This window comes from Onychostoma macrolepis, chromosome 15 (genome assembly GCF_012432095.1).
Source record: "Onychostoma macrolepis isolate SWU-2019 chromosome 15, ASM1243209v1, whole genome shotgun sequence".
Classification (NCBI taxonomy): Eukaryota; Metazoa; Chordata; class Actinopteri; order Cypriniformes; family Cyprinidae; genus Onychostoma; species Onychostoma macrolepis.
The window spans coordinates 269,402-294,176 of record NC_081169.1 but is presented as its reverse complement, the minus strand read 5'-3'; the positions used below and the strand labels follow the sequence as shown (position 1 = coordinate 294,176).

Here is a 24,775-nt window from a genome sequence, read left to right as displayed (position 1 = left end):
TACAGTGTGCTTGATGCTCATATTGCAAATTTATTTGGTCAGATACACAGTTCATAGACTCTTGTTATTAGCATATTCATTTATCATAGAACAAAAACTTTCAAAAGTGATTGGATAAACAAATGAACAAATCAAGGCCCCCTATTTCAGCTTAGCATATATGTAGAAGTTTTTATCTCTACATCATATACAATATGTGGACCTCTTTTCAAAATTAGATGTCAACTATTACAAAAAAACGTTATTTTGTAACAAAAAAAGTAACTTAAAAAGGCAAGGCAAATAATATCTTCTACAAAGAGAAGGGGAACTTGTGTCCAGTTATCTGAGGCCCTTAATATCCTTACAATAGTCATTTTAATACACTTAAATTTGTAGTGTCTTCTGCAAACCAACTACCTAAAGCAAAGGATCTTTCAGTAGGGATTATGAAAAAATGTGTCATCATAAATGCGATCATAACCTGTTTTTAGTCACATTATTGTTTATTCTCTTGCACTGCAATGCAGTTTTCAGACTTGCATGCTTCAATCAGCTGTTATTCTCAGTTGTTCTAAGGAAGAAATGCCAGCTCCTTGTGAAGGTGCTGCTTGAGCCAGGGCATCAGCGGGAACACGCTGATGTGGAAATCTCGCGCGTCGAGAGGCCATTCTTTCACAGCTGTCTGCGAGTCACAGATCTGCTTCGTGCCCCAGCTCACCACTGCCACCTGTGGGACAGGAGCAGAAATAAAATGAACCATGTAACCATGGTTCCCCAAGAGGTAAGGAGACGGGTCCAGAACGTCTCTGGTTACACATGTAACCATGGTTCCCCAAGAGGTAAGGAGACGGGTCCAGAACGTCTCTGGTTACACATGTAACCATGGTTCCCCAAGAGGTAAGGAGACGGGTCCCCCTCTAGGGGACACTTTGGGGAATGCTGCCAGCATGACCGGTGTCGGAAGCACGTGTAAAACAACTCCAATTATTTTGGTCCACGTAGCCTGTGACATAGGCGAGAACCCAAAAGTATAAAAGAGCACCTGCTGAATACGTTGGTTGTCTGAGGAGACGTAAACAGGTAGGCCGAAGGCATGGTGAGGGGAACCATGGTTACATGTGTAACCCCAAGACGTTTCCCTTCAAGGGAACTTCGAGCTGCGTCCCCCTCTAGGGAACGATTTGGGGAAGGATATCCAATCACGCCATGCTGAGGCGCATGCCTGTCCACCTGGTGAGAGAGCACCAAGGAGGTGACCGACATACACCAAACGCCTTGGCCGCTCACATAACTTGGTAGAAAAGAGGGAGCCAGATTCCAGATAAGGGGGGAACACCCTAACCAAGCTAGGAACACAACCATCCTCAGATAGAAATGCTATGTGAGCAATAGTAGCCAGGATACATAAGACCACCGAGGAGGCTGGAACCCTAGAGGAGCTGAAAGATTGCTACTAACAATCCCAGCTAGAACACAGCTATATCCAAAGGGTCTTAGCAACGCTTAGCAGGGGCGATACCACTGTCTAGGCAAGGGCTCAGGGAGACCACTACTTAAAAACCTAAGAAGGGGAGCAGTCACTGAGCTAGCACATAGCTATTCTCAGATTGCTATATACCTAGGAAGGCCACCAGAAGGGGACCAACTGTGACTACCCAGACCACAAAGAGTGGGCCGTTTACTTACAACCCTTGCAGGGGAGACAGCACTGTCTAAGTAAGGGCTCAAGGAGACCGCTACTTAAAAACCCTATGCAGGGGAAAAATCACCGAGCTGTCACTCAGCTAGTCCCACACAGCTAGCCTAAAAACCGGGTTAATCTTATTTTGAAGCTGCCCAGACCACAGAGAGTGGGCTATCTACTTGTGACCCTAGCAGAGGAGATAGCACTGTCTAGGCAAGGGCTCAAGGAGACCGCTACTTAAAAACCTAAGAAGGGGAGCAGACACTGAGCTAGCACATAGATATCTTCAGATAGCTGCATACCTAGGAAGGGCCGGGCTACTCGACGGGACCAAAAACTAATACAGTAACTAGATAGACAGGTAAACCTTTCTGTGAAGCTGCCCAGAGGGCTATCTACTTACGACCCTAGCAGGGGAGATAGCACTGTCTAGGAAAGGTCTCAGGGAGACCACTACTTGAAGACCCCAAGAAGGGGAGCAGTCACTGAGCTAGCACATAGCTATTCTCAGATTGCTATATACCTAAGAAGGCCACCAGAAGGGGACCGACTGTGACTACCCAGACCACAAAGAGTGGGCTATCTACTTACAACCCTTGCAGGGGAGACAGCACTGTCTAGGTAAGGGTTGGAATATAACCACCCTCAGATGGCTATGCTAAGGAGGTCCCCAATCAGTGCCAATCTCACAGTAGGCTTGCGAACACTGTGTATTGACCAGAGGCTCACAAGAGGGAGATCCAGACCATCAGTAAATGATTCGCTGAAGAGTGAACACATAAAATAACATTAGTCCAAGATAAAATCCTGATGTAAGCAGCAGTCATAACACTCTCCGAGCTGGAACACAACTATCCTCGAATAGCAGATTCCAAGACAAAGACTTCAGCGCTAGCCTGAAAGAGCTTGTGCCAAGGGGAACCCAACCTAGTCATAGACGCCAGGCTAGAACACAGCTGCCCTCAGACCGCTATATTCCAGAGTGGGGCGGGGCTGAGAGCCGTGGGAACGGAGCGAGGCCGGTGGAGTTAATGATAATGAGCGACACCTGTGCCACTCACCGGTCTCGAGTCCCACGGAGGAGCTCCGGAAGGATAAAAGGAGGAGTGACGACAGTGGAAGACGAGAGAGGACCAGGCCTGGACTTTTATTTGTGTTTTGTATGCGGCAGTCGTCCGTGAGGGGCTGCCGCTTTACTTTTATGTTGGTTTATTTTATTAAACTTTGTTTAAATGTTCGCCGGTTCCCGCCTCCTCCTTCCCGATCTACGAACTGTGTTACACAGAGCAAAGGCAAGCTTGAGCTGGAGCATAACCATCCGCAGACAGCTACACTCTGAGCAGGGACTGTACACTTAAAGCCCTCAAGATGGGGAACTGTCTACTCAGCCCAAACTTACTAAGCGGGATTCAGAGGGACCGCCCACTTAAAAATACCCAGAAGCTGGGGAAGCAGCCCACTCTTAAACCCATCCGACTTGACACAGGAAGAGACGTTCCCCATAACCACTCTAGGTCACCCTGGGAGAGAAAGCTCGCAAGCTCTCTCCACAGAGGATTCAATATACCCACGCCCAGTGAGGCTCTCCACACACAATAACATGCATATCAGAGAGGCACAGCTGATCTCGTACGCTCGGAGCTAAAAACTACTCGGTGCTCACACTTCATCGTTATAGCAACACGACCATTATCCGTGGTAAAAGCATTATCTGCAGCGTTGTTTTACACGTGCTTTAGACACCTGTCATGCTGGCAGCATTCCCCAAAGTGTCCCCTAGAGGGGGACGCAGCTCGAAGTTCCCTTGAAGGGGATGTAGATTTAATGTAGCACTTTACAACACTTCAGTGTGCTCTCTGGAGTCTTCTGCGTCTGCTGTTTTTCCAAGTCAATGAGAAACTAAAGGCAATAGAGCTATTTTTTTAGAAAATTGAAAATACTCTCCAAAGAACTCACTTGGAAATATCGCATCCTCTTACGCAGAAAGAGAGGTCCTCCAGAATCCCCTGCAAAGAATTACACTCATTATTTGCAGTCTAAGAGTGTGGATATAAATATATCTTCCATATCTTCATCATATATCTTCTTCAAGCAAACCTTTACAAGTCATTTGAACTCTGTTTTTCTCTGTTCCTCCAGTGCACATGAACCTGTCTGTGATCACTTCTGACAGAGATGCGGTGCTGTGCTCAGAAATGGTGGATCTTGCCTCCTCTAAGCATGAACCTCTCTGTGGATGAAAGAATTACACTCTTATAAACATAATCAAACAATTACATCATGCACTGAATAATTCGTCAAATGGATCACAAATAATCACATAATATTTGCTGACAAAATCCCCCACATAAACATAATTTTGTTAATGTAGACATTGTTATTGTTTTTAAGAGTTGAACAGACATTACAAAATGTAGTATTACTGACAAAATAGATTTCTGTAGACTATAGGCCAGTTTGGCATTCTGTCCAATGTAGATTTAATAGGAATAAATAAATAAATGTGTGACCCTGGAACACAAAACCAGTCATAAGGGTCCATTTTTCGAAATTGAGATTTATACATCATCTGAAGCTGAATAAATAATCTTTCCATTGATGTATGGTTTGTTAGAATCGGGCAATATTTGGCCGAGATACAACTATTTGAAAATCTGGAATCTGAGGGTGCAAAAAAATTAAAATACTGAGAAAATCGCCTTTAAAGTTGTCCAAATGAAGTTCTTAGCAATGCATATTACTGATCAAAAATTAAGTTTTGATATATTTACGGTAGGAAATTTACAAAATATCTTCATGGAACATGATCTTTGTTTAATATCCTAACGATTTTTGGCATAAAAGAAAAATCAATGGGGGGCGCTAAGAAGAGTAGCGTGTCAATGGAGTCTATCAATGGAGTTTCATCGAGCTCCTCCAAGCCAAGTTTTCAAATTAGTGAAATTAGTTGTCGTCTTAATTTTTTACTTTGTATGCCTGTGTTGTGACCTTTTACTTAGCTTGTGACTATGACTTGGTCTACATCTTGATACGGGAAAATGCCTTTAAAACCAGCGAAAGCCTCGAAAAGCTCTACTCAGCCGTCGACTAGCTGCGATGAAGCTAATCCTGCTGCTAGTCAAGCAATCTCCGACGATCATATGCCACTGATGTGGGAAAAGATATCAAAGAAGATTCTTTCAACTATAAATGAAAGGTTCGACAAGTTTCTAAGGTCAACGACTTAAAAGAGCGATCGTGACGTAACAATATCAAAATAATTGGTATCCCGGAGGGAGAGGAGGAAGGGAGACCGACTGAATTTGTTGCGGCATTAATCCCAAAACTCCTCGGCGAGTCTCACTTTCAAGGACCGTTGGTAGTCGACCGCGCTCTCAAACCAAGGCCGCCGGAGGGAGAGAGGCCCCACATCATCATTGCACGAGTGCATTTCTTTCAAGAAAAGGAATTCATTCTTCGGCTTTGTCGAGATCGCACCCTGGACTGCAACAGCCACAAGGTGTATATCTTTCCGGATTATGGAAGTGATGGAACAGCGAAGGGCATTCAGTGAAGTGATGCGTGAGGTGAGAGAGTTAAAGGTGACACACAGTCTCCGCCTCCAGCGGGATCGCCGGTATCGGAGAGACTGGAGTTGGATTATTACTTGCATGCGAGTAGTGTTCTCAGGTCGAAGAGGGGATGAAGTGCTTCATTTCAGGGAAGCCAGATGTTGGAGGGGGGTGGTTGACTTTGTTCTTAGTCCAAAAGAGTTCTACATGCCAATGTTTTTTGTTTTTTTTTCTGGAGTGCCTCATTTCAATGTCTTATTTTATCTTTAATTGTTCCAGAGACTGGTGACTAATATTAATGATACTGATTTCAGAGTTAAGGATTCATTAGTTTGAATATACACTGAACCAAACACTATCATAACATCTTAGTTGATAAATCAGTATACTTTATTTTTGACAAAACAACCACGTTTCGGTAGTGACAATAATGCTTTGGTAGCAACCACATCACATTACAGAAATTTAAGCCACATACTAAAACACTACAAAAATTTGTATAACTGTACTAAAATTTAGTTTATTTCCCTGGGATTATGTGTTCCCTTTTGTCACTACCAAAACAATGACGACATGTTTTAGTTCGGTAGTTAAAATTTTTGATACTTTTGAACCTAGCTCAAAGATGCTAATCAGCACATGGTTTGTTAGCACAGTTCTGAACAGTGGTACACATATAAAAACACAAAGTGTTATGGAAAAACACCCAAACAAAAAGTGTGTTTAATTATAGAAAAATAGTGTTCGGTAGTGACATTCTTTAAAGTTACACACATATTTTTAAGATTTTTGAACACATTTACCTCAAAATGATGAGTCCTATCTACTCACATCATGTAGCAATGAGAGAGGGGGACACAGGAATATTTCCTGATCATAAATGTATGGGTTTAGTTAAAATCAGTCTCAGCCAATGGACTAAAACATACACTATATTGGTAGTGACTTAAAAATGTGTTTAAAAAAAATATATATATATATATATATATAACATATTACGAGATCAGCAGGGTATATTTATTAAGTTTCATAATTTACAAAGAAAATATAAAATAAATATTTTTTAACCTTCACTTTTTTATTATTATTATTAAAAATATGTTTTTAAAAACAACAATGGAATAAAATGCAAAATGATTTCAATATCATTTTCATAAGTTGAAATTTAGGGGTTAGGGTTCGGGACAGCCACCTCCCAATTGAAAGTACCAAATAAAGAGTGTTTGTGTTAAGTGTTGAGAAATAGGGGTTTCTAAAGAAATACAGATTTGCAAGGACTCACTTTTGCACCAGTATGTATGCGGGTGTCTGATCGGTGAGTTCCCTGTCTGATGAACTGAGCCGGAGTCTCTTCCAGATGCAGCAGCATATTCTCTAAAAACAAACATTAATTTTGTTATAAAATTATTTTTAGCTACAGATTAAGAGTATGAGTATTCTTTAAACTTTTATGTTATATACTAGAATGTCTTCATAACAATATATATTTATTGAATTTTATGAATACTCACTGTGCTGGTCACATGTAGAGTCTGGAGCCAATCGAAGAGCCCGATTTGATGAACTGGTACAAGGCAAACAAATGGGCCTGTGTACAAAGTTATAAATGTAATGCATTCATTGGCAAGACAGAATGGTAACACTTTACAATAAGGTGTCATTTGTTAATATTAGTTAATGTATTAACTAACATGAACAAACAATGAACAATGCATTTATTACACTATTTATTAATCTTTGTTAATGTTAGTTAATGAAAATACAATTGTTCATCGTTTATTCGTGTCAGCTCACAGTGCATTAACTAATGTTAAACACAACTCGTGATTTTAATAATGCATTAGTAAATGCTGAAATTAACATTAACTAAGATTAATAAATGCTAATTAATTTTAGAAAAGATTAATCACTGTCTGGATTTTTTTTGCTAGTGCTAAAATGCCCAGTGAATGTATATTAGCACTGTTTGTGGTTTGCTTTTAGGATCTTATAGAGCTGTTGGATCTGGAAATGGTAAGGTCAGTCTTAACAGGCGGGTTGGTGAATTTTTAATGCAATAGAATGAAAAGGAACATAGAAGCTGAATCTTACCTTGCATTCTTAGATATTGTAATATCACTCATCCTAATCAAAGCAATGTCGTAATCATAAAACTCTTTCACATTCTTGTCCTTAAGGCCTTTCACATCAAACTGTGGATGAAGAATCAGCTCCATGGCTTTAACTTTGCCATTGCCTTTGTAAGAGAATTGAAGAATAGTAAATCATTTTGTTCATTGTTTGACAGCATAAAGTCAACAAGAAATCACAGCTGACCCAATTTACTGTTCATGGTCTTATTGATTCATCTCTGCACATTATTCTAAATTACAAAATGCTCTTATAATCTTTTATCAAATTGGCTTTCTTTTTCAGCCAGTTTTATAATTGATTATCTTTGTGTGGAATATAACATTAGTTACCTTGAATTCCACACAGTTGCTGGAAAAAAAAACAACAATAGTTCTTACCATGTTGAACTGTTATATCTGCAGCACTGGCTGTTGATACAGATTTCTCTGAATCCAGTTTTATTAAGCAGTGTGCAGCTGTCAACACCATGCTCTTTGTCAGTATAGACCCTCTGCATTGTCGAGGTCCCTGGATGACAGAAAAACTGCAAAAATATAATCTACCATCTAAAAGCAGGTATGCAAAAGATCTAAATGCACCAGTTTTTATAAACAAAACAAAGATAATCCACAAGAGAAACATGCAACAGCATAAGCAACACAAGACAAAGAACTAACCAAACCAAGAGCAATATATACACAGGATAATGAGAACGAAACTAGAAACAGGTGAGCAAAGTAATCAAATCAAAGCAACAAATGAGAAGCAGGAACAAGACACAGGAAAACTAGGCAGAACGAACTAAAAGTACATGATATGGAACATAACTGTGATAAAAGTCTTTATCACAAGTTTCACTAAAACTCTTGACGTGAATTTACCAACCCATGAAATATCGACGTGCCAAGGTTTGGTGGTGTAAGTGGTTTCAGATTCATCCTGCTTCTCTTCTGCCACTCCACATTTAGTCACAGCAGAATCACCTGGACAAGATGGAGGAAATTTACATTGAAGGGATTGCATCTTGGAAAAGACATTTTTAAGGACACCAGAAACCAGCATACATCTTCATAGCTGAAATCACATTCATTTGGCATTTTTTACAACTGTTTTATTGGATACTGTGATTCTACTGTGCAGCTGACCTGTGCAGACAAACCACCAGGGTACTACAGACTATGATTGGAGAGAAAAGTTTGGTAACACTTTACAATGCGGTGGCACTAATATGCATTAATTCATGCTTAACTGATGCACAGATAATCATGAGTTAACGTATAACTCGTGAAGAACTAAAACATGTATTAATGATTACTGCATCAGCAACAAATTAACACTATATGATTCATAGATTAAGTAATCAATAAATTGTTACTAGTTAAATGTGTCAAAGTATTAATTTCCTAATAACATTATATTAACTATAGTGTAAATTCATATGTTAATTACCACAGTTGGTTGAAAAATGCATTTCAACTTCCAGTCGTCTTTAATTAATCAGCTAATGATTTGCAAAGATATGACTTTACTTGTTGAGGCACATGACTAACTAACTAATTCAAAATCCATAACTACAATGACATATTACAACCCGAATTCCGGAAATGTTGGGACGTTTTTTTTTTAATTTGAATAAAATTAAAACTAAGACTTTCAAATCACGAGCCAATATTTTATTCACAATAGAACATAGAGAACATAAATGTTTAAACTGAGAAATTTTTCACTTTTATCCACTAAATGAGCTAATTTCAAATTTGATGCCTGCTACAGGTCTCAAAAAAGTTGGCACGGGGGCAACAAAGGGCTGAAAAAGCAAAAATGTTTGAAAAGATTCAGCTGGGAGAACATCTAGCAACTAATTAAGTTAAATGACATCCGGTCTGTAACATGATTAGCTATAAAAGGGATGTCTTAGAGAGTCCCCAACATATGCTCCCCTCCAGATGACGTGTACTTCAGCAGGACAATGCAAAACCACATACTGCAGCTATTACAGCAGCATGGCTTCATAGTAGAAGAGTCCGGGTGCTGAATCGGTCTGCCTGCAGTCCAGATCTTTCACCTATAGACAACATTTGGCCACGAACTCTTCAGCAGCTGGAAACCTGTATCAGGCAAGAATGGGACCAAATTCCAACACCAAAACTCCAGAAACTCATAACCTCGATGCCCAGACATCTTCAAACTGTTTTGAAAAGAAGATGCTACACCATGGTAAACATGCCCCCGTCCCAACTATTCTGAGACCTGTAGCAGGCATCAAATTTGAAATGAGCTAATTTTGTGCATAAAATTTTTAAATTTCTCCGTTTAAACATTTGTTATGTTCTCTATATTCTATTGTGAATAGAATATTGGCTCATGTGATTTGAAAGTCTTTTAGTTTTCATTTTATTCAAATTTAAAAAACATCCCACTATTTCCGGAATTCGGGTTGTCCTTAACAATTAGCTAATATTTCTGTACCTCAACAAGTAAAGTCATAGCATAATGATACCTTTGCAAATCATTAGCTAATGATGAATTAAAGCAGACAACTGGAAGTTGCATGGCTTCGACTCAATGTGGTAATTAACATATGAATTTACTTCATTAGTTAATATAATATGTTATTAGCGAATTAATACATTGACATTTAACTAATAACAATTTATTGATTACTTAATCTATGAATCATATAGAATGTTCATTATTTGCTGATGCAGTAATCATTAATAAATGTTTTAGTTCTTTGTGAGTTATACATTAACTCATGATTATCTGTGCATTAGTTAAGCATTATTTAATGCATATGTGCACCCGAATTGTAAAGTGTTACCAAAAGTTTAATATAATACCTGCAATTGTGAATTGTTATTGATGCTGTATTTAAAAGTGAATCTATGGTGCCTACAGCTTATCCTGATTCTACTACTTCTGACCCTAGTAAACATTACTCCTATTCGGCTCGTATGATCTTACTGAAAGAACAGTGAGAGAATTGATAGAAAGAAGCAATATTCAAATAAAATGAAGGTGAAAATAAACATAAACCAGGCACCCTAGAGGTTCTCTGATATCTGATTACTTACTGATCATTTGATTGAACACAAACCCGAGCTGTCTGTAGTCCTTCAGAACAAAAACATGGTGCTCATGTTTCTTAGAAGAGGCAATACTTGCAAGTTCTTTCTTGTTAACTTGTTGTCCAACAGCAAACACATACACATCTGTAGAAACATAAACGTACACAACTGGTAACATTAAGAGAAAAAATCTAGAAACAATCACAAAATTAAGACTTTCACAACCACACAGCTACACAAAATACACACACAAGAAAATAATGGATGGCAAATTGGCTTGTTTTCATTTACATGCACCCTAATAATCTACTAGTAATCGGATCAATAGCTCAACTGAACTGAAAGGACTTCATGTAAACGCCTCAATTGATCCAACTGAGCTTGATCAGATTAAAAAGGGTGGTGTAGAACTGAAATAATCCGATCAATAAAAAATAAAAAAAACTCTCAAATATTAGTCTTCTCAAAAATAGTCTTCTCAGTCAGATGCAAAAATACCTTGCACAGATGCACAGTGCCTACTTTTTATAAGAAGATCTCTGTTTGCATATGTTTACAAACATGCATATAACATGTTTATTTATGTCTTACAAACTGGTCATAGTATAAAATGGATTATTTACTAACAAATTCCTAAAAAACTCTTCTGACATATTCTTTTTACATGTCAGCTTTCCTATTAGGTATGTCATTAAGGTAACTAAACCATATACATTGTGAAATTATACACACTGCAGATCTGGTAGCATTAGACATTAGGGTTAAACCTTTATGAGACTAACCCAGGAGCTCCTCTTGTGTGTGGTCTATACTGGGTTTGTAGCCAAATAAGTTTCGGATCTTAGGTAAAAGGATTTGTGGGTTGGGTCCCATATTGGAGTAACCTGGAAATACACAAAAACAAAATAAGTACATGATTAAATGACCTTTAAATTAAGAAGTGACGTTAGATAGTCCACTCAAAAATGAAAATTCTTTCATCATTTACTTGCAACATCAAGGATATTTTGTGCATCATTTGTGTAGCACAAAAGATATTTTGATTCATACATTCATTCATACAATGGAAGTCAATGGAGACCAGTGATGCTTGGACCCTACAGTTCCCATTTTCTTTTATGTTCCTAAGAAGACACACGACATAAAAATGGGTAAATGACGACTTACATTTTTCATTTTCGAGCAACTACCACTTTAAGACAGATTTACACTGCAAAAAAAAAAAAAAAGATTTTCTTACATCAATAGTATTTTTGTCTTGTTTTCTAGTATAAATATCAAAAAATTCTTGAATCAAGATGCATTTACTTTACAAGTAAACTGACTTAAAATATTGTCTTGTTTTCTGAAAAACAAATATCAAAATTTTGTTAGTTTTTGCTTAAAACAAGCAAAAATATCTGCCAATGGGGCAAGAAAAATATTCTTGTTTAGCCTTTAAATTAAGCCTTAAAATTATTTTAATTTTTTCAGAAAACTAGACTTAATATCTTAACCCTTGTGCATCAATTTAAAAAAGTTACACATGGGTCCATAGTGGACAAAAATGTCCATGTCAAAAAACGGTCATAAATATTTGAAGCTTGGGAGCACAGACTTAATTTCAACCAAATTTGAGGTTGATATCTCAAAAAATGAGCTTTCAGTAAAATTTTGTTTGGGTGCAGTACCAAATTTTCCCCAATAGATGCCAGCAAAACTCCACTGGTGCACACAGTGGTTGGATTTGTGATTTACAGTAGAGTTTTTCTCTCTCAAATATTACAAGCACACACACACAATTATTTTTTTATTTTTTTATGACATACATACAAATCACACTCTGACATTATTTATCCAATTGGCTCTATAATATGCAGAAGCAGAAAACAGGAATAAAGCAGATATTTGCTTTATAGGCCAAACCTGAAAAAAATTGCGCCATCTGGTAAACAATAGTAAAAAATAAATTTTTGAAGCCTTGCCAACAGAATGAAAGCCTATTAACAAAAATTGCATCATTTTACAGTTAAACAGCACTGCGATGAAAAATAGAAGTTTTAATGGGTTTCAATGTGGACATTTTTGTCCAAACGGCGCTGAGAGGAAGTATTTTTTGTACCTAGTGTAAAATAGATTTATTAAAGGAAATGAGGGTGGAATATTAAAGTTTCAATAAAAATACACACCTGAGCCAAAATTTATGCAGCTAGCATTAACACAGGCAAAATTATCAAAAAACAAACAATAAGGTTGCACAAGGGTTAAGTCATTTTACTTGTCAAGTAAACACATCTTGATTCAAGAATGTTTAGATATTTATACTAGAAAACAAGACAAAAATACTATGTAAGAAAATCATTTTTTTGCAGTGTACACTCTTGTGTCAGACCTACACCGTAGGCTCTGTATATGATGGTGACAACACTGTTGTAAACTGATGATCAATTCTACATTAGTGTAACTGCGTGGTTGCATCTACACTGACCACAACAGCACACACATTTATTGGTGTGGGTCTGACACAGAAGTAAAACTGGCCCTTTATCCTCACCCATCTCACACAGGTCAGTCTTACCATCAGTTGCAATGATTATGACGTTCTGAGTCTCATTGAAGTGACTTCTTTTGTTCTCCCTGAGGAGAGCAAGCTGTTCGTACACCCTGTTTAGGGCACCATGCAGATTGGTGCCTCTATTATTCCCGTGGCCTAAAATGAAACATATTTAATAAAATTAGAAACTCGTAGTAAATCGAGAAGGATTTTCTAGACATGTAAAAAACGATTGTCTTGTTTTCAGAAAAAAACAGGTCAAAATTAAGCGAGTTTTTGCTTGAAACAAGCAAAATAATCTGCCAATGGGGTAAACAAAATAATCTTGTTTTCTGTTTGAAATAAGATTATTTTTCTTAGCCCCTTGGCAGATTATTTTGCTTGTTCTAAGCAAAAACTCACTTAATTTTTAACTTAGCTACTAACCCTACGACAATTTTTTTTTTGAAAACAAGACAATAATTTTTACTTCCTTCTTGATTTAAAAATTTTAGATATTTTGGCTGGAAACAAGACAGAAAAAGCAAGAAAAGCATTTTTTTGTAGTAAGAACACTACGATAAAATTGTAGTAAATGAACATACTTTCGTCACTAAACTCCTGTAATTTCCTCAAGACGTAATGCACATCTTGACTCAGGCCGTTTGTAATGGACACGATTTCTTTGGCCTCACTGGCATATGAGATGATGCCAAACCTCATGTTGACTTCATAGCTGTCCAGCTGGAAGATTTACAAAATGTAATTATTGCACAAGACTTTATTTTGATTCAAACACAAGCTGAGGTGGGAAATAAAAACTATGTTCACATACAGTATATGAGGAGCAGAGACGCAGAGAAGGCCTATTCGGTCATTTTTATAACTGTGTAATAATTTGCTGGTTATTGAACGGAACTCTAGTGGGAATTATTGGGTAAATATTAGTTATTGTGACTGTCTGGAATAATTTCTCTGATTCTCACTCATCTTCTTTCATAAAAACACAACTGCCACAATCTTGGTTGTTCTGAAAATAAAATTGGAGGACTTTAGTGTTAATATTTTCAATATAATAGCAAAGAGCACAGTTTTTCTTGTATAGCTTTCCCTAACACAAGCCTACCGTCCACAGCTATCTATTTTGCTGTCAAGACTGTTTTTTTTTTTTTATCATAACAAACTCATGCAAAAACGTGTGCCTTGTTACTAGGAGATGCGAGACAAATGAAAACAATGTGTGTTCTAAAATTGAAATATCAAACAAGTTTGGTATCCTTAAACTGGACGGAATCAAAGTCTGAAGCTAAAAACAAATGTCTCTGACCATCATACGTGGTTTTCTATGAAATCTGTCAAATTAAATCTGCAGACTGGCTCTGACTTTCAGCAACTAGCGTAAACGTCACCAGGCTGTAAATTGAGGTAAAAATCTGGGTAAAAGTCATAAAGTGTATTCCAGCCTTTTTTGAACACTGGTAAATTACCATTAGGAGATCATGTGTCAACAGGACTTTTCAAAAATACAGGTAAATTCGTTCCGGAAATTTATGAGACGTCGTGACATTACCAGTAAATTGCCGGTACGTGCTCTGCATGAACGCAGAATGAAGATTATGAGCATGTAGAACACGCTGACAAATCAAGGGCCAAGTTTACTATCAGCTTGTGCCAGCGCAAACCATCTTTTGGCGTTAAAATAATACTGTCAGGTTTTACTAAAGAATTAGCGCTGAAAAGGCGTGGACACAGTTATTTTTGTGCCTGACCTTATTGAATATGCATTTGTAGGAGTTTTCCTTTCAGACACAAAATTTATGGGAGGAGAGTATTCAAATGAATCACGCAACGAGATTTATTAACGTTTGCGCTCATCAAATTACTGGTATTTGCGCCATTATTTAACGCCCAAATAAAGCATGTCTTAAACTATTTTGCGCTTGAAGTGGCAGCAATTGTTGTTGCTGGAGGAGGCACCGCAGAGAACAGAGAAGGGTAGAAGGGAGAGCATTTTTCCACACGTATTAATTTATTTTGAATGCCAGTAGAACACATTATCCGAATATATCGTTTGCCAAGCCATGTTTTAATTTGCTTCAGGAAAAGACGACTTGGAACCCTCAACTAGGAGTCACACAACACCAGCTCTATCAAAACTTCCAGCAAACCTTAATTTTCTGGCCTCTGGTTCAATTCAACACACTGTGGCTTCTTTAGTTTGCGCTGCGCTTGGTATATTGCGTTGGTCGATATGTAAATGAGATGTTGTGTCTGTGTTCTTTATTTTGCGCATTGTTAGTAAATCACCCGCAGAAGTTTCCACGCTTATCAGTGTTGTTTTGGAAATGAGCTCTCGCACTAATTTGCCTTGTTTAGTAAAACTGTCCCCAAGTCGGCTTTGGTCCAAATTAGCCAATCATAGCATTCTTATGGAGATGACGTCATTGCTCTGAGCTGTTTACAAAACTCGCTGCTTTTTTAAAATGAGTTTTCCCATGTAAATATGCACTAGATGGGCATATTTGGCCTCATCTCGCAGCTTTTTCAACGTGTTGCACTCGGGAGCAGGCGCCGGATGTCAATATCACGTCAGGTTGACATCAGTATTTGACGTCAATTTGACATTGACTTAACGTTGGATTTAGGTTACACAACGTAAAAACAACAAAACATCAATCTCAGCTGATGTCGGTATTGGACATCAAATTAATGTTGACATTAGACATTGACTTTTGGTCACCTGACATCACAACTGAAATTTAACCAAATATCAATGTCTTATGCCTGTTGGGAGCCTTCTTTTTTATTAATCAGGGCTGCGGCTATGCAGTTGGATACTATTATGCGCGTTTCGTGTTTATAAGAGCAAAAACTTCTTGATCACCCCCTTATGCTTTCACAGATAGTGAAGCTAAAGTGCTTCTACTCATGCAGACAAATGAAGACAAAGGTGCAGCTTTTAAAGATAGTTTCCGATGACTGACAGCACAGAACTTATGGCATTTTCGTGCTGTTGTGTGAATGGTCTGTTAACGGTAAAAAGCCAGAACGCCTGTGTGAACAGCATATTTGTGTATTTATCGGTAAAGTCGGCAATTTACCAGGATTGCTGTGTGAAAGGGGCTAATGTGGCATCGTATCAGTATTTTATTTTGCAAGTTGTGTTGCGTTAAAAATAGCAACAAGTGCCAGTAGCTCACCAAGTGCAACCATTTCACGTCATTGAGTTTTGAGTTTTCAAGTTATAAAAATACAAACCTTCTGGACAAGTTGAATAGTGCCATTTTTTGCTAAGTGAAAACTGTCCTGTGAAATGCTGGCTGATGTGTCCAAAAGGATGAAGATGTTCAGACGACCTTCAGTAACCCTGATAGTCCTGCCCAAAGCTTGCTCTAGTGATTGTCCAATAAACACATCCAAAGTAAACTACAATAATGAAGCAGTAATGTAATGATCATCACTCGTGCACAACAAAATGATGTTTTCCAAAAGTTCTCTTTTCACCTTGTTTTTTGAAGTCAGGGTGTGACACGTCCATGGCCGCGGTCAGAGATCCTCCTAAGGCCTGAGCCACAGCATCTGGTTGATCATATGAGTACTGGGCTAAAAAAACAGATTAGATATATTTATGTTGTCTCAGTTTAACTACATTATTCAAATAAACCTCTGTTTCTGTGACTGACCATAGCAGCGTGGTTCTGCCCCGCTCCATTCCTTTGAATCCTCACACTGTCTCTCAGAAGGGCCAAGCATATCCAGACCTGACTGGCACAGATAGTGCACTTTGTCTCCGATACGGAATCGTTCCCCAGAACGTAAGGCTCCTGGAGGTGTGCCTGGGTTTTTGCAGTCCTCAGCTGGAACAATGATAAATATATTTATCAATTATATACTATATACTTTATATAGAAATGGTGCATTTTTCAATAAGGATTCAAAATCACAACCTATTTAATGTTTCAATGAGCTACTTGCACAACTACTTCTGCATTCTACTTAATACAATTCCAGTAACTGTGTTTAGTGCATCTACATTGAGACCGTGCAGAACAATGCAAATTATTCATATGTTTTAAGGCTGTCAGTTGATTAAAACAATGAATCATGTTCTCTGCTTTAGCATAAATCATATTGAACCTGCTGAAATATTAAATATATTTTCTTTTCCAAATGTGCATTCTGAATCATAATGAAATGTATTTCCCTGCTTGTCTGCTCGTTAACAGTTTTCTGCACTTATGTATCATAATTCATACCTGTTGGGTTTTCATTTATAAATGAATTTGACTGATAAACAGGACTTGTGTGTGTTGCGCTCTTATTCAAGTCTTTTAAATTAGTTTGAATGAATATGGTCTGCCATAAAGAAATGTTAAACATGTTTAATGAATCTTAAACAGTAATGCATTGACAGCTCTACTACTATGAACATTAATTAGGAATTTTGACACAAACTTGTCAATTACATACAATGGAATGACTGTCAATGAAAAAACTGAGCGATTACAACTTTTAATACTAATGCATAAAGTTTTATTGGTCACACTTTATTTTAAGGTCCAATTCTCGCTATTAACAAACCATTAATTACGACTTTTGCCTCAATAAACTCCTAATTTGCTGCTTATTAATAGTTAGTAAGGTAGTTGTTAAGTTTAGGTATTGGGTAGGATTAGGGATGTAGAATATGGTCACGCAGAATAAATGCTTTATAAGTACTAATAAACAGCCAATATGTTAATAATAGGCATGCTAATAAGCAACTAGTTAATAGTAAAAATTGGTCCCTATACTAAAGTGTTACCGTTTTATTCATTAGAATATCTCTTCTCTCACCCCTAAAAATGTCCAGATTTTTATGCCTTCTTGCAGACACTCATTGTAAGTGTCATTTAGTCAACTAGGTGGCACAGTGAAAATATACATAACTGGAAACTAGAGAGCTGTACGATTTGAAAACAGAATCACAAATCTCAGTGCAAGTAGTCCATTGAAAGTAATGAAATTTCTTCAAATATTGACCAAAAAAGGAAACTAGGTGAAACTCTGAAACAACAGCGGGAAAGAACAGTAGCATATTATTGAAGACTATAAGAGAAAACAAATCACAAATGTATTTGTATGTTCTGCATATGTTTGGATCCAAAGCAATGTAAATGCTTACACTGGTCATCACACACAGGTGTAATACCGGTCCATCCACCCCACTGAGTGCAGTTTCGCTCAGCAGATCCAGTCAAAACAAATCCTTCATGACAAGAAAATGTCTGCTTTTCTCCGATCTTGAACCACTGTCTCTTGGGCCAGAACTGGCCGTTGTCAAGCTGAAGCTGAGCAGGGCAAAGGATTTCTGAGAGTGAAGCAGAGACATGAGTGCTTTAAGAAGAAGTCAAACTCTGTAGGGATGTTCACACTTAAAACTGTTCAAACTTGGTTTAACCTTGTTTAACACCGTTCGCTCTTTACCCTGGATAATGAATTCAATTCCAGTTTAACATTCGTATTTGCAAATGTGCAATGTCTGTATTATTGATTGAATAAATCAAGCGAATCTGTGACCTGTGCTAGCAAAATGAGTCACAATGAGCAAATTTTCAAAAATGAGTTATTTTTATTTTAAGTGAAGTGACGTGACATACAGCCAAATATGGTGACCCATACTCAGAATTCGTGCTCGGCATTTAACCCATCCAAAGTGCACACACAGCAGTGAACACACACACACACACCCGGATCAGTGGGCAGCCATTTAAGCTGCGGCGCCCGGGGAGCAGTTGGGGGTTCTGAGCCTTGCTCAAGGGCACCTCAGTCGTGGTACTGAGGTGGAAGAGAGTGCTGTACATTCACGCCCCCCACCTACAATCCCTGCCGGCCCGAGACTCGAACTCACAGCCTTTAGGTTACGAGTACGACTCTCTAACGACTTCCCCACGACTATTTCTCCATTAAAATACCTTCAGAATGATGTTTGATTTGTTGAAATCGTACGAAAAATGACTGAGCTACACCTGTTTGAAGTCAATAGAGTCAGCGAAGTCAATTCTGAGAAAAATCGAGATTTCTGAAGGTTCCAAAGCAAAATCACCTAGCAACATTGCATCTTTTTCTCCAGTTTTTTCTAAAATAGCTATTTTTTATTTTAGCGTTGTTATTATAAATAAATATGCAAAAAAAAAAAAAAAAATTAACAAATATTAGAAAAATAATGCATTACCTTTTTCATTTTACATTTAAACAAAAGCATTCAAATAAGAAAAACAAATAATCAGATGTTTTCCCCCAACAGGGTCCGTGTACTTTTGCATCCATTCATTTTTCATTTTTTAACCCAGAAATGAAATATGGAAAATGCGGTTTCTTCTATAATGGTTCGAACTCCGATGAATAGAATAAGCAGGAACAAACTAATTTTCATTATTCAAAATTCCTATTTCATTAAAAATCGTAAAAATTATATAAAGCTCTTTTTTTTTTTTTTTTTTGTAATGTATGTAAATGCTAAGTTTAATTTCTACCTTTTTTGAGTGTTTCTATACAGACGCACCCTCTCACGCTACTGACGTAGCTACCATAACTGCTTTATGAAAACATTTAGCTTCCATATGTAGTGTCCAGCAGCAGCAGAGAGTGCCTTTGAAGAGAAGTGCATCTTCACAGATTATAATGAAAGACTTTTTGTTATCGATTTGATTTATTTCCTTAAGTAGTGATTTAAAGCTTTCTATAGATATATTTATCATGTCTGTGAGGCATGTATTCGTTGACTTTCGGTTCATTTTTGTGAAGCGCTCCTGTTCAAGACAAGACGGCAGAAAGCGCATCATTGTTTTCTTAAAAGCATAACATTTTGTTGATATTGTGAGTGCACACAAATAAAAGTAGACCCTTTACAGTTCTGAATGATGTATTACTCTTACCTTTATGAGCAAAAAATACGGCATAAGTTGTTTCCATTGAACAAAATGCAGTTGATTGCGCTGGCGCCTCCATGTCCTGCGCTTTAGCTTCCACTCTCAGCACAAACTATTGGATGCAGCACATATTTATCTAGGTTTAACGTTTAAACATTGTTATACGCTTGAACTGTTTCAGTAGGCTATATCTATAGATTTTATTTTAGGCAAGTCGTGATGACTTGAGAAGGCTAAATTGATCAAACGGCTATGATCAGCCTCCCAGTCTGCTGCTTGCTCCTTACTTTAAGAAAGAAATAAACTTATTCAACGAACAAAAAAAAAAGCTCCAAACGTTTTTCTAAATTAACTTAGCCTAATAAAAAAACGAAACGAAATATAATCACTTTGCCATTACATACAAAACTGAACTATTTTAATAGCTGAAACAGTATATTATAATCTGATTTGGGAGAAGGGGGAAAAAGACAATGATTTCAGATTTTCAAATGATTTCAGAAGCACCCTCAGTGATTTGATTCAGGAACCAGGCCTGCCTGTATCTGGAGATTATAACTTTATATATTTCTATATTATATTTCTATATTTACCCCATATATTAAACCATGTGTAGCACTTTATCACGATATAGCCTACTGTACTTTGAGCAACCATGCATGATCCTCTCCGATACCGTGACCCACATAGCACACAACATTTTGACAAAATTATATCCCAGTATATAATTTCATGATGATAAAGTTCCCAGGATTATGCTATGTCTATTTTAAAAATCATATTTGTATTAAGTCTCTGCATTGTTCCAAAGATGGCTCTAGTTCTCAACTGAACGTGCATTACTAAAGCATTACTAAATTTGGCCAAAGAAAAACTGTTAAAATCGAAATTTTTCTATATTAATTTGTGCATTTTTCAAATGTTTATTAAAAGTGCAAAAATTAAATTAAAAAAAAATCTGAAAATAAGTGAATATTTTAGTTTTTCGGGTAACATTTTGTGTGTACGGTTCTAATTTCAGTTTTGGTTTTCAGCATAGCATTTAAAAATACAATAAACATTCTTTTTTCATTTTTTTGGTCTGGGTTAAAAAACGAAGAACGAATGGACGCAAAAGTACCCGTTCCAACAGTTCCCCAAACATTCACTTAAGACATAACTGATTATGTTTGTGTGAATACTTAAATACTGTAATTCTTTGTATATGTGCATATTTATCGGGATCGCACGCTGTCGGTGTCGTCTTTTTGTGCGTGATTCAGATGACAGTCAGCACAAAAAGCGAGCAGAAAATAGGTACTCCTCTCAGAAAACATACAAATAAAGATCATTTTAGATGTTTCAATTATTATTTGGAGAATTGGGATCACTAGATGAGTTAATGTAATTTTTTCATTTTTGTGAAAACCTCAAATTCGACTAAAATCAACATTTTTCAGTTTTTTTTTTTTTTTTTTCCTGTAGCTCAAAATTAGCCTGTGTGCACTCCATTTAAATAACGACTTAGATGTATATGAGAATATACCCTTGCACACAGCACTGGGTTTTCTCTGTCCATTTGGGAGTCTCATAGCTGACCATTCCCCATCTCTGTCACAGACTCTTTGCGTTGCTGGAAAAGCGTAGTGTCCTGCCTTGCAGTGATAGGTCAGCACACTTCCCTCCAGTCCCTCGTTGGAGTAGGACACGCTACCTCCCTTTATGGACACATCCAAAGAGCAGTTCTTCTGTGTTTCCTCAAAATCTCCATAATCACTGGATTCTAAAATACAAAGATGTGAGTCATTGTAATCTTGGTATTAGATAGCAGTGCAAAAGGACAATAGTAAACACTCAATTTTCAGTTAAAGTCAGTTCATCATTGAATTCAGTGATGTTATCATCCAGCTCAATTCAGTTTAAATACACAGGTTCTCTCTGTGTAATCTATGTTGCAAAACAAAAGGTATTATCAATTAATGTATACCACAGACCACAGAATGGCATGCATTCAGCCAATCAGCATACACTTACATCACTAGTACTTCCTATTGTGCTGGATTAAACCTTACTTTGAAGCAGGAGCTAATTTAATACCCCAAAAGACGTTGCTATAACTAAAATCATTCCCGGTTTCTGCAGTGCAAATATGCCAAAAAGCGGCGTATTTCCACCAATAGTTATAGGAACTATGAAAACACTCCTCAGGTGCAAAGCCCCTTAAAGATTAGGCTACCTTCACATTTGACCCTGGATACTTTAGGTTTCCATTCTCCATCAGTGCTGCAGACTTTTTGGCTGATTGGATAAGGTTCGAATCCATCACTGCAGCGATAAATTAGCAGACTACCTACAGCTCCGCCACTGGAATACTCCACCGTGCCTCCAGTGATGGACTCAGATGTGGTGCATTTTTTGGGTACGGTCTCTTCATACTCATACTCATATTGTGATTGCACTGAAACAGAGAAACATTAAATATTATTAACCTTTACATTTGATTATTTCAGATCTGAAATTCATTGCGTCTCAAAGCTGATGTCAGTAGTAGAAGCACAATGCTGATAAGCACACCTGATGCAAACAGAATGCATATTTCAAATGAGAAAAAACGACTGTAACATTGTTTTTCGGAGAAACAAGTATGTGCACTTAGCATGTTTCCTAAATATCTGCAAACATATGGTATTTTTATGCATAGTAGTCAAAAAACTACATACAGCACCTTTAAAAAAAGACATGAGGTATACAGATAAAGAGTAAATATATAGTAGTCAACATTTGAAGTGGATCAAAACCTTTCATCAAAGTTGTCCTAAACCTAAAACCAAAATGTGTTCTTGTCTTAGGACAACTTTGATTAACTTTTTTGATCCACTTCAAATGTTGACTACTGTATTTTGCTTTTTGTGGCACAGCAAGTCAGGGTAGCAAGTCAAGTATTGAAGAGTGTGCATGTGAAGAAAGCTGCTTACTTACAATAAATGGGGCTACGAGTACTCTGCTAACACAGTGCCTGAAAACGCAAGTGCCACTTTCTTGTTTTAAACCACTTTCTCGCAACGAGGATTGAAACGGACTGCACAGATGACATTGCATGTTTGTTTTTGTGTGCAGCCCTGAAGGATCACTGCCACTGAAAAGCAGTACTGGAAACAATAGTGTGATCTGTCACTTCAGGTCAGGTCAGAAATGTGTAAAGATGCGCCTACCAACCAACTTGTCAATTAAATTTGAAAATAATTTTCATATTTCATAATCCAAAACAAAATAAATCACATGCTCTTCTAGTAAGTGCCTCAACCAAATAATTAAGTCCATACAGCAACACTCTGGAAATGTCTTACAGAAATAATTCTTAATATAATAACAGCCACAAAGGGATATAACCTGATGTTTCAGGCCACAGATCTTCTTCTAACATGGATGCATCATCATTCTCAAATTTTGCATTCTTGCTTTGTAACCTACAGTTTGAAAAAATGCTGTTACCTTAAATGCACTTACCTTCACATACAGAGATGTACAAGAAAAAAGTGACAAAACACACAGTGGCGTAGTGCATGGCTGATGTGATGTGCGCTGGTTAACTCTGATATGGGTGAAAAACCAACATGAACCTTTGTAACGTGTATTTGAGGAGTGATTAAACATTAACATTTTTAATGCAATTCTGGGAAATTACTATACACTAATCAATTTCTTTAAGTCTTAAAGGTGAAGTGTCCGATTTCTGTCCCACTGAACAGAAGTTTCAAACATGTATTGAATAAATAACTGTTTTGGAAAATCCTTAAACAAGGTAAGGTAGTTAAACAATTTGCAAATGTTATGCAATCTTTTTGCAAAACAAAATAATTCATATGGATACAAATAGTTGATGGAAACAGTCTGAGCAGAGGAGGAAGACTACAGATGCATCTCAAAAAATTAGAATATCGTGAAACATTTTTTTGTTTGTTTTGTTTGTTTCTTATTTCAAAAAGTGAAACTTTCATATATTCTAGATTCATTACATGTAAAGTAAAACATTTAAATTTGTCTTAATTTTGATGATTAGAGCTTACAGCTCATGAAAGTCAAAAATCCAGTATCTCAAAATATTTGAATATTTACATTTGAGTTTCATTAAATGACCATCCCTACAGTATAAATTCCAGTTATCTCTTGTTCTTTGAAACCACAATAATGGGGAAGACTGCTGACTTGGCAATGGTCCAGAAGACAATATTGACGCCCTCCACAAAGAGGGTAAGTCACAGAGGGTCATTACTGAAAGGGGTGGCTGTTTACAGAGTGCTGTATCAAAGCATATTAAATGCAAAGTTGACTGGAAGGATGAACTTGGGTAGGAAAAGGTGCACAAGCAACAGGGATGACCGCAAGCTTGAGAATACAGTCAAGCAAAGCCGATTCAAACACTTGGGAGAGCTTCACAAGGAGTGGACTGAAGCTGGAGTCAGTGCATCAAGAGTCACCACGCTCAGACGTCTTCAGGAAAAGGGCTACCAAGCCACTTCTGAACCAGAGACAACATCAGAAGCATCTTAACTGGGCTGTGGAGAAAAAGAACTGGACTGTTGCTCAGTGGTCCAAAGTCCTCTTTTCAGATAAAAGTAAATTTTGCATTTAATTTGGAAATCAAGATCTGGAGTCTGGAGTAAGACTGGAGAGGCACAGAATCCAAGCTGCTTGAAGTCCAGTGTGAAGTTTCTGAAGTCAGTGATCAAGTCCAAAGTCAATGCAGCCGTCTACCAGGAGATTTTGGAGCACTTTATGCTTCTATCTGCTGACAAGCTTTATGGAGATGCTGATTTCCTTTTCCAGCAGGACTTTAGCACCTGCCCACACTGCCAAAACCACTTCCAAGTGGTTCACTGACCATGATATTACTGTGCTTGATTGGCCAGCCAACATGCCTATGTTTCAGTCAGTGAAAGAGTACTGTATGCATTTGATTCAAATCAAAGAGGATT

The 24,775-nt window shown here is 37.4% G+C and overlaps 1 protein-coding gene across 1 annotated transcript; it reads right to left on the bottom strand.

Annotated features, from left to right (window-relative positions):
• Nucleotides 1–10: 10 nt before the first annotated feature.
• Nucleotides 11–23,420, bottom strand: si:ch1073-280e3.1 (complement C2). The gene is made up of 19 exons (XM_058799835.1): nt 23,307–23,420; nt 22,036–22,257; nt 21,346–21,582; nt 18,074–18,259; nt 16,593–16,766; nt 16,414–16,512; nt 16,168–16,301; nt 13,515–13,653; nt 12,955–13,086; nt 11,180–11,281; nt 10,404–10,541; nt 8,215–8,312; nt 7,728–7,857; nt 7,309–7,453; nt 6,729–6,805; nt 6,500–6,591; nt 3,764–3,896; nt 3,623–3,672; nt 11–709 (listed from the first exon to the last, which is right to left on the bottom strand). Exons 1-19 carry the CDS (start codon nt 23,362–23,364, stop codon nt 554–556), a joined length of 2,502 nt encoding a protein of 833 aa, XP_058655818.1. The 5' UTR covers nt 23,365–23,420; the 3' UTR covers nt 11–553.
• Between the last annotated feature and the right edge of the window lie 1,355 nt (nt 23,421–24,775).

Coding starts and splice junctions, on each gene's coding strand:
- si:ch1073-280e3.1 (XM_058799835.1), bottom strand. CDS start 23,364: ATGCACTACGCCACTGTGTGTTTTGTCACTTTTTTCTTGTACATCTCT. Junction 16,767..18,073: donor ACCTGTGTGTGATGACCAGT/GTAAGCATTTAC, acceptor TCATTGTTCCAG/CTGAGGACTGCAAAAACCCA. Junction 7,454..7,727: donor AGATATAACAGTTCAACATG/GTAAGAACTATT, acceptor TCTCTTACAAAG/GCAATGGCAAAGTTAAAGCC.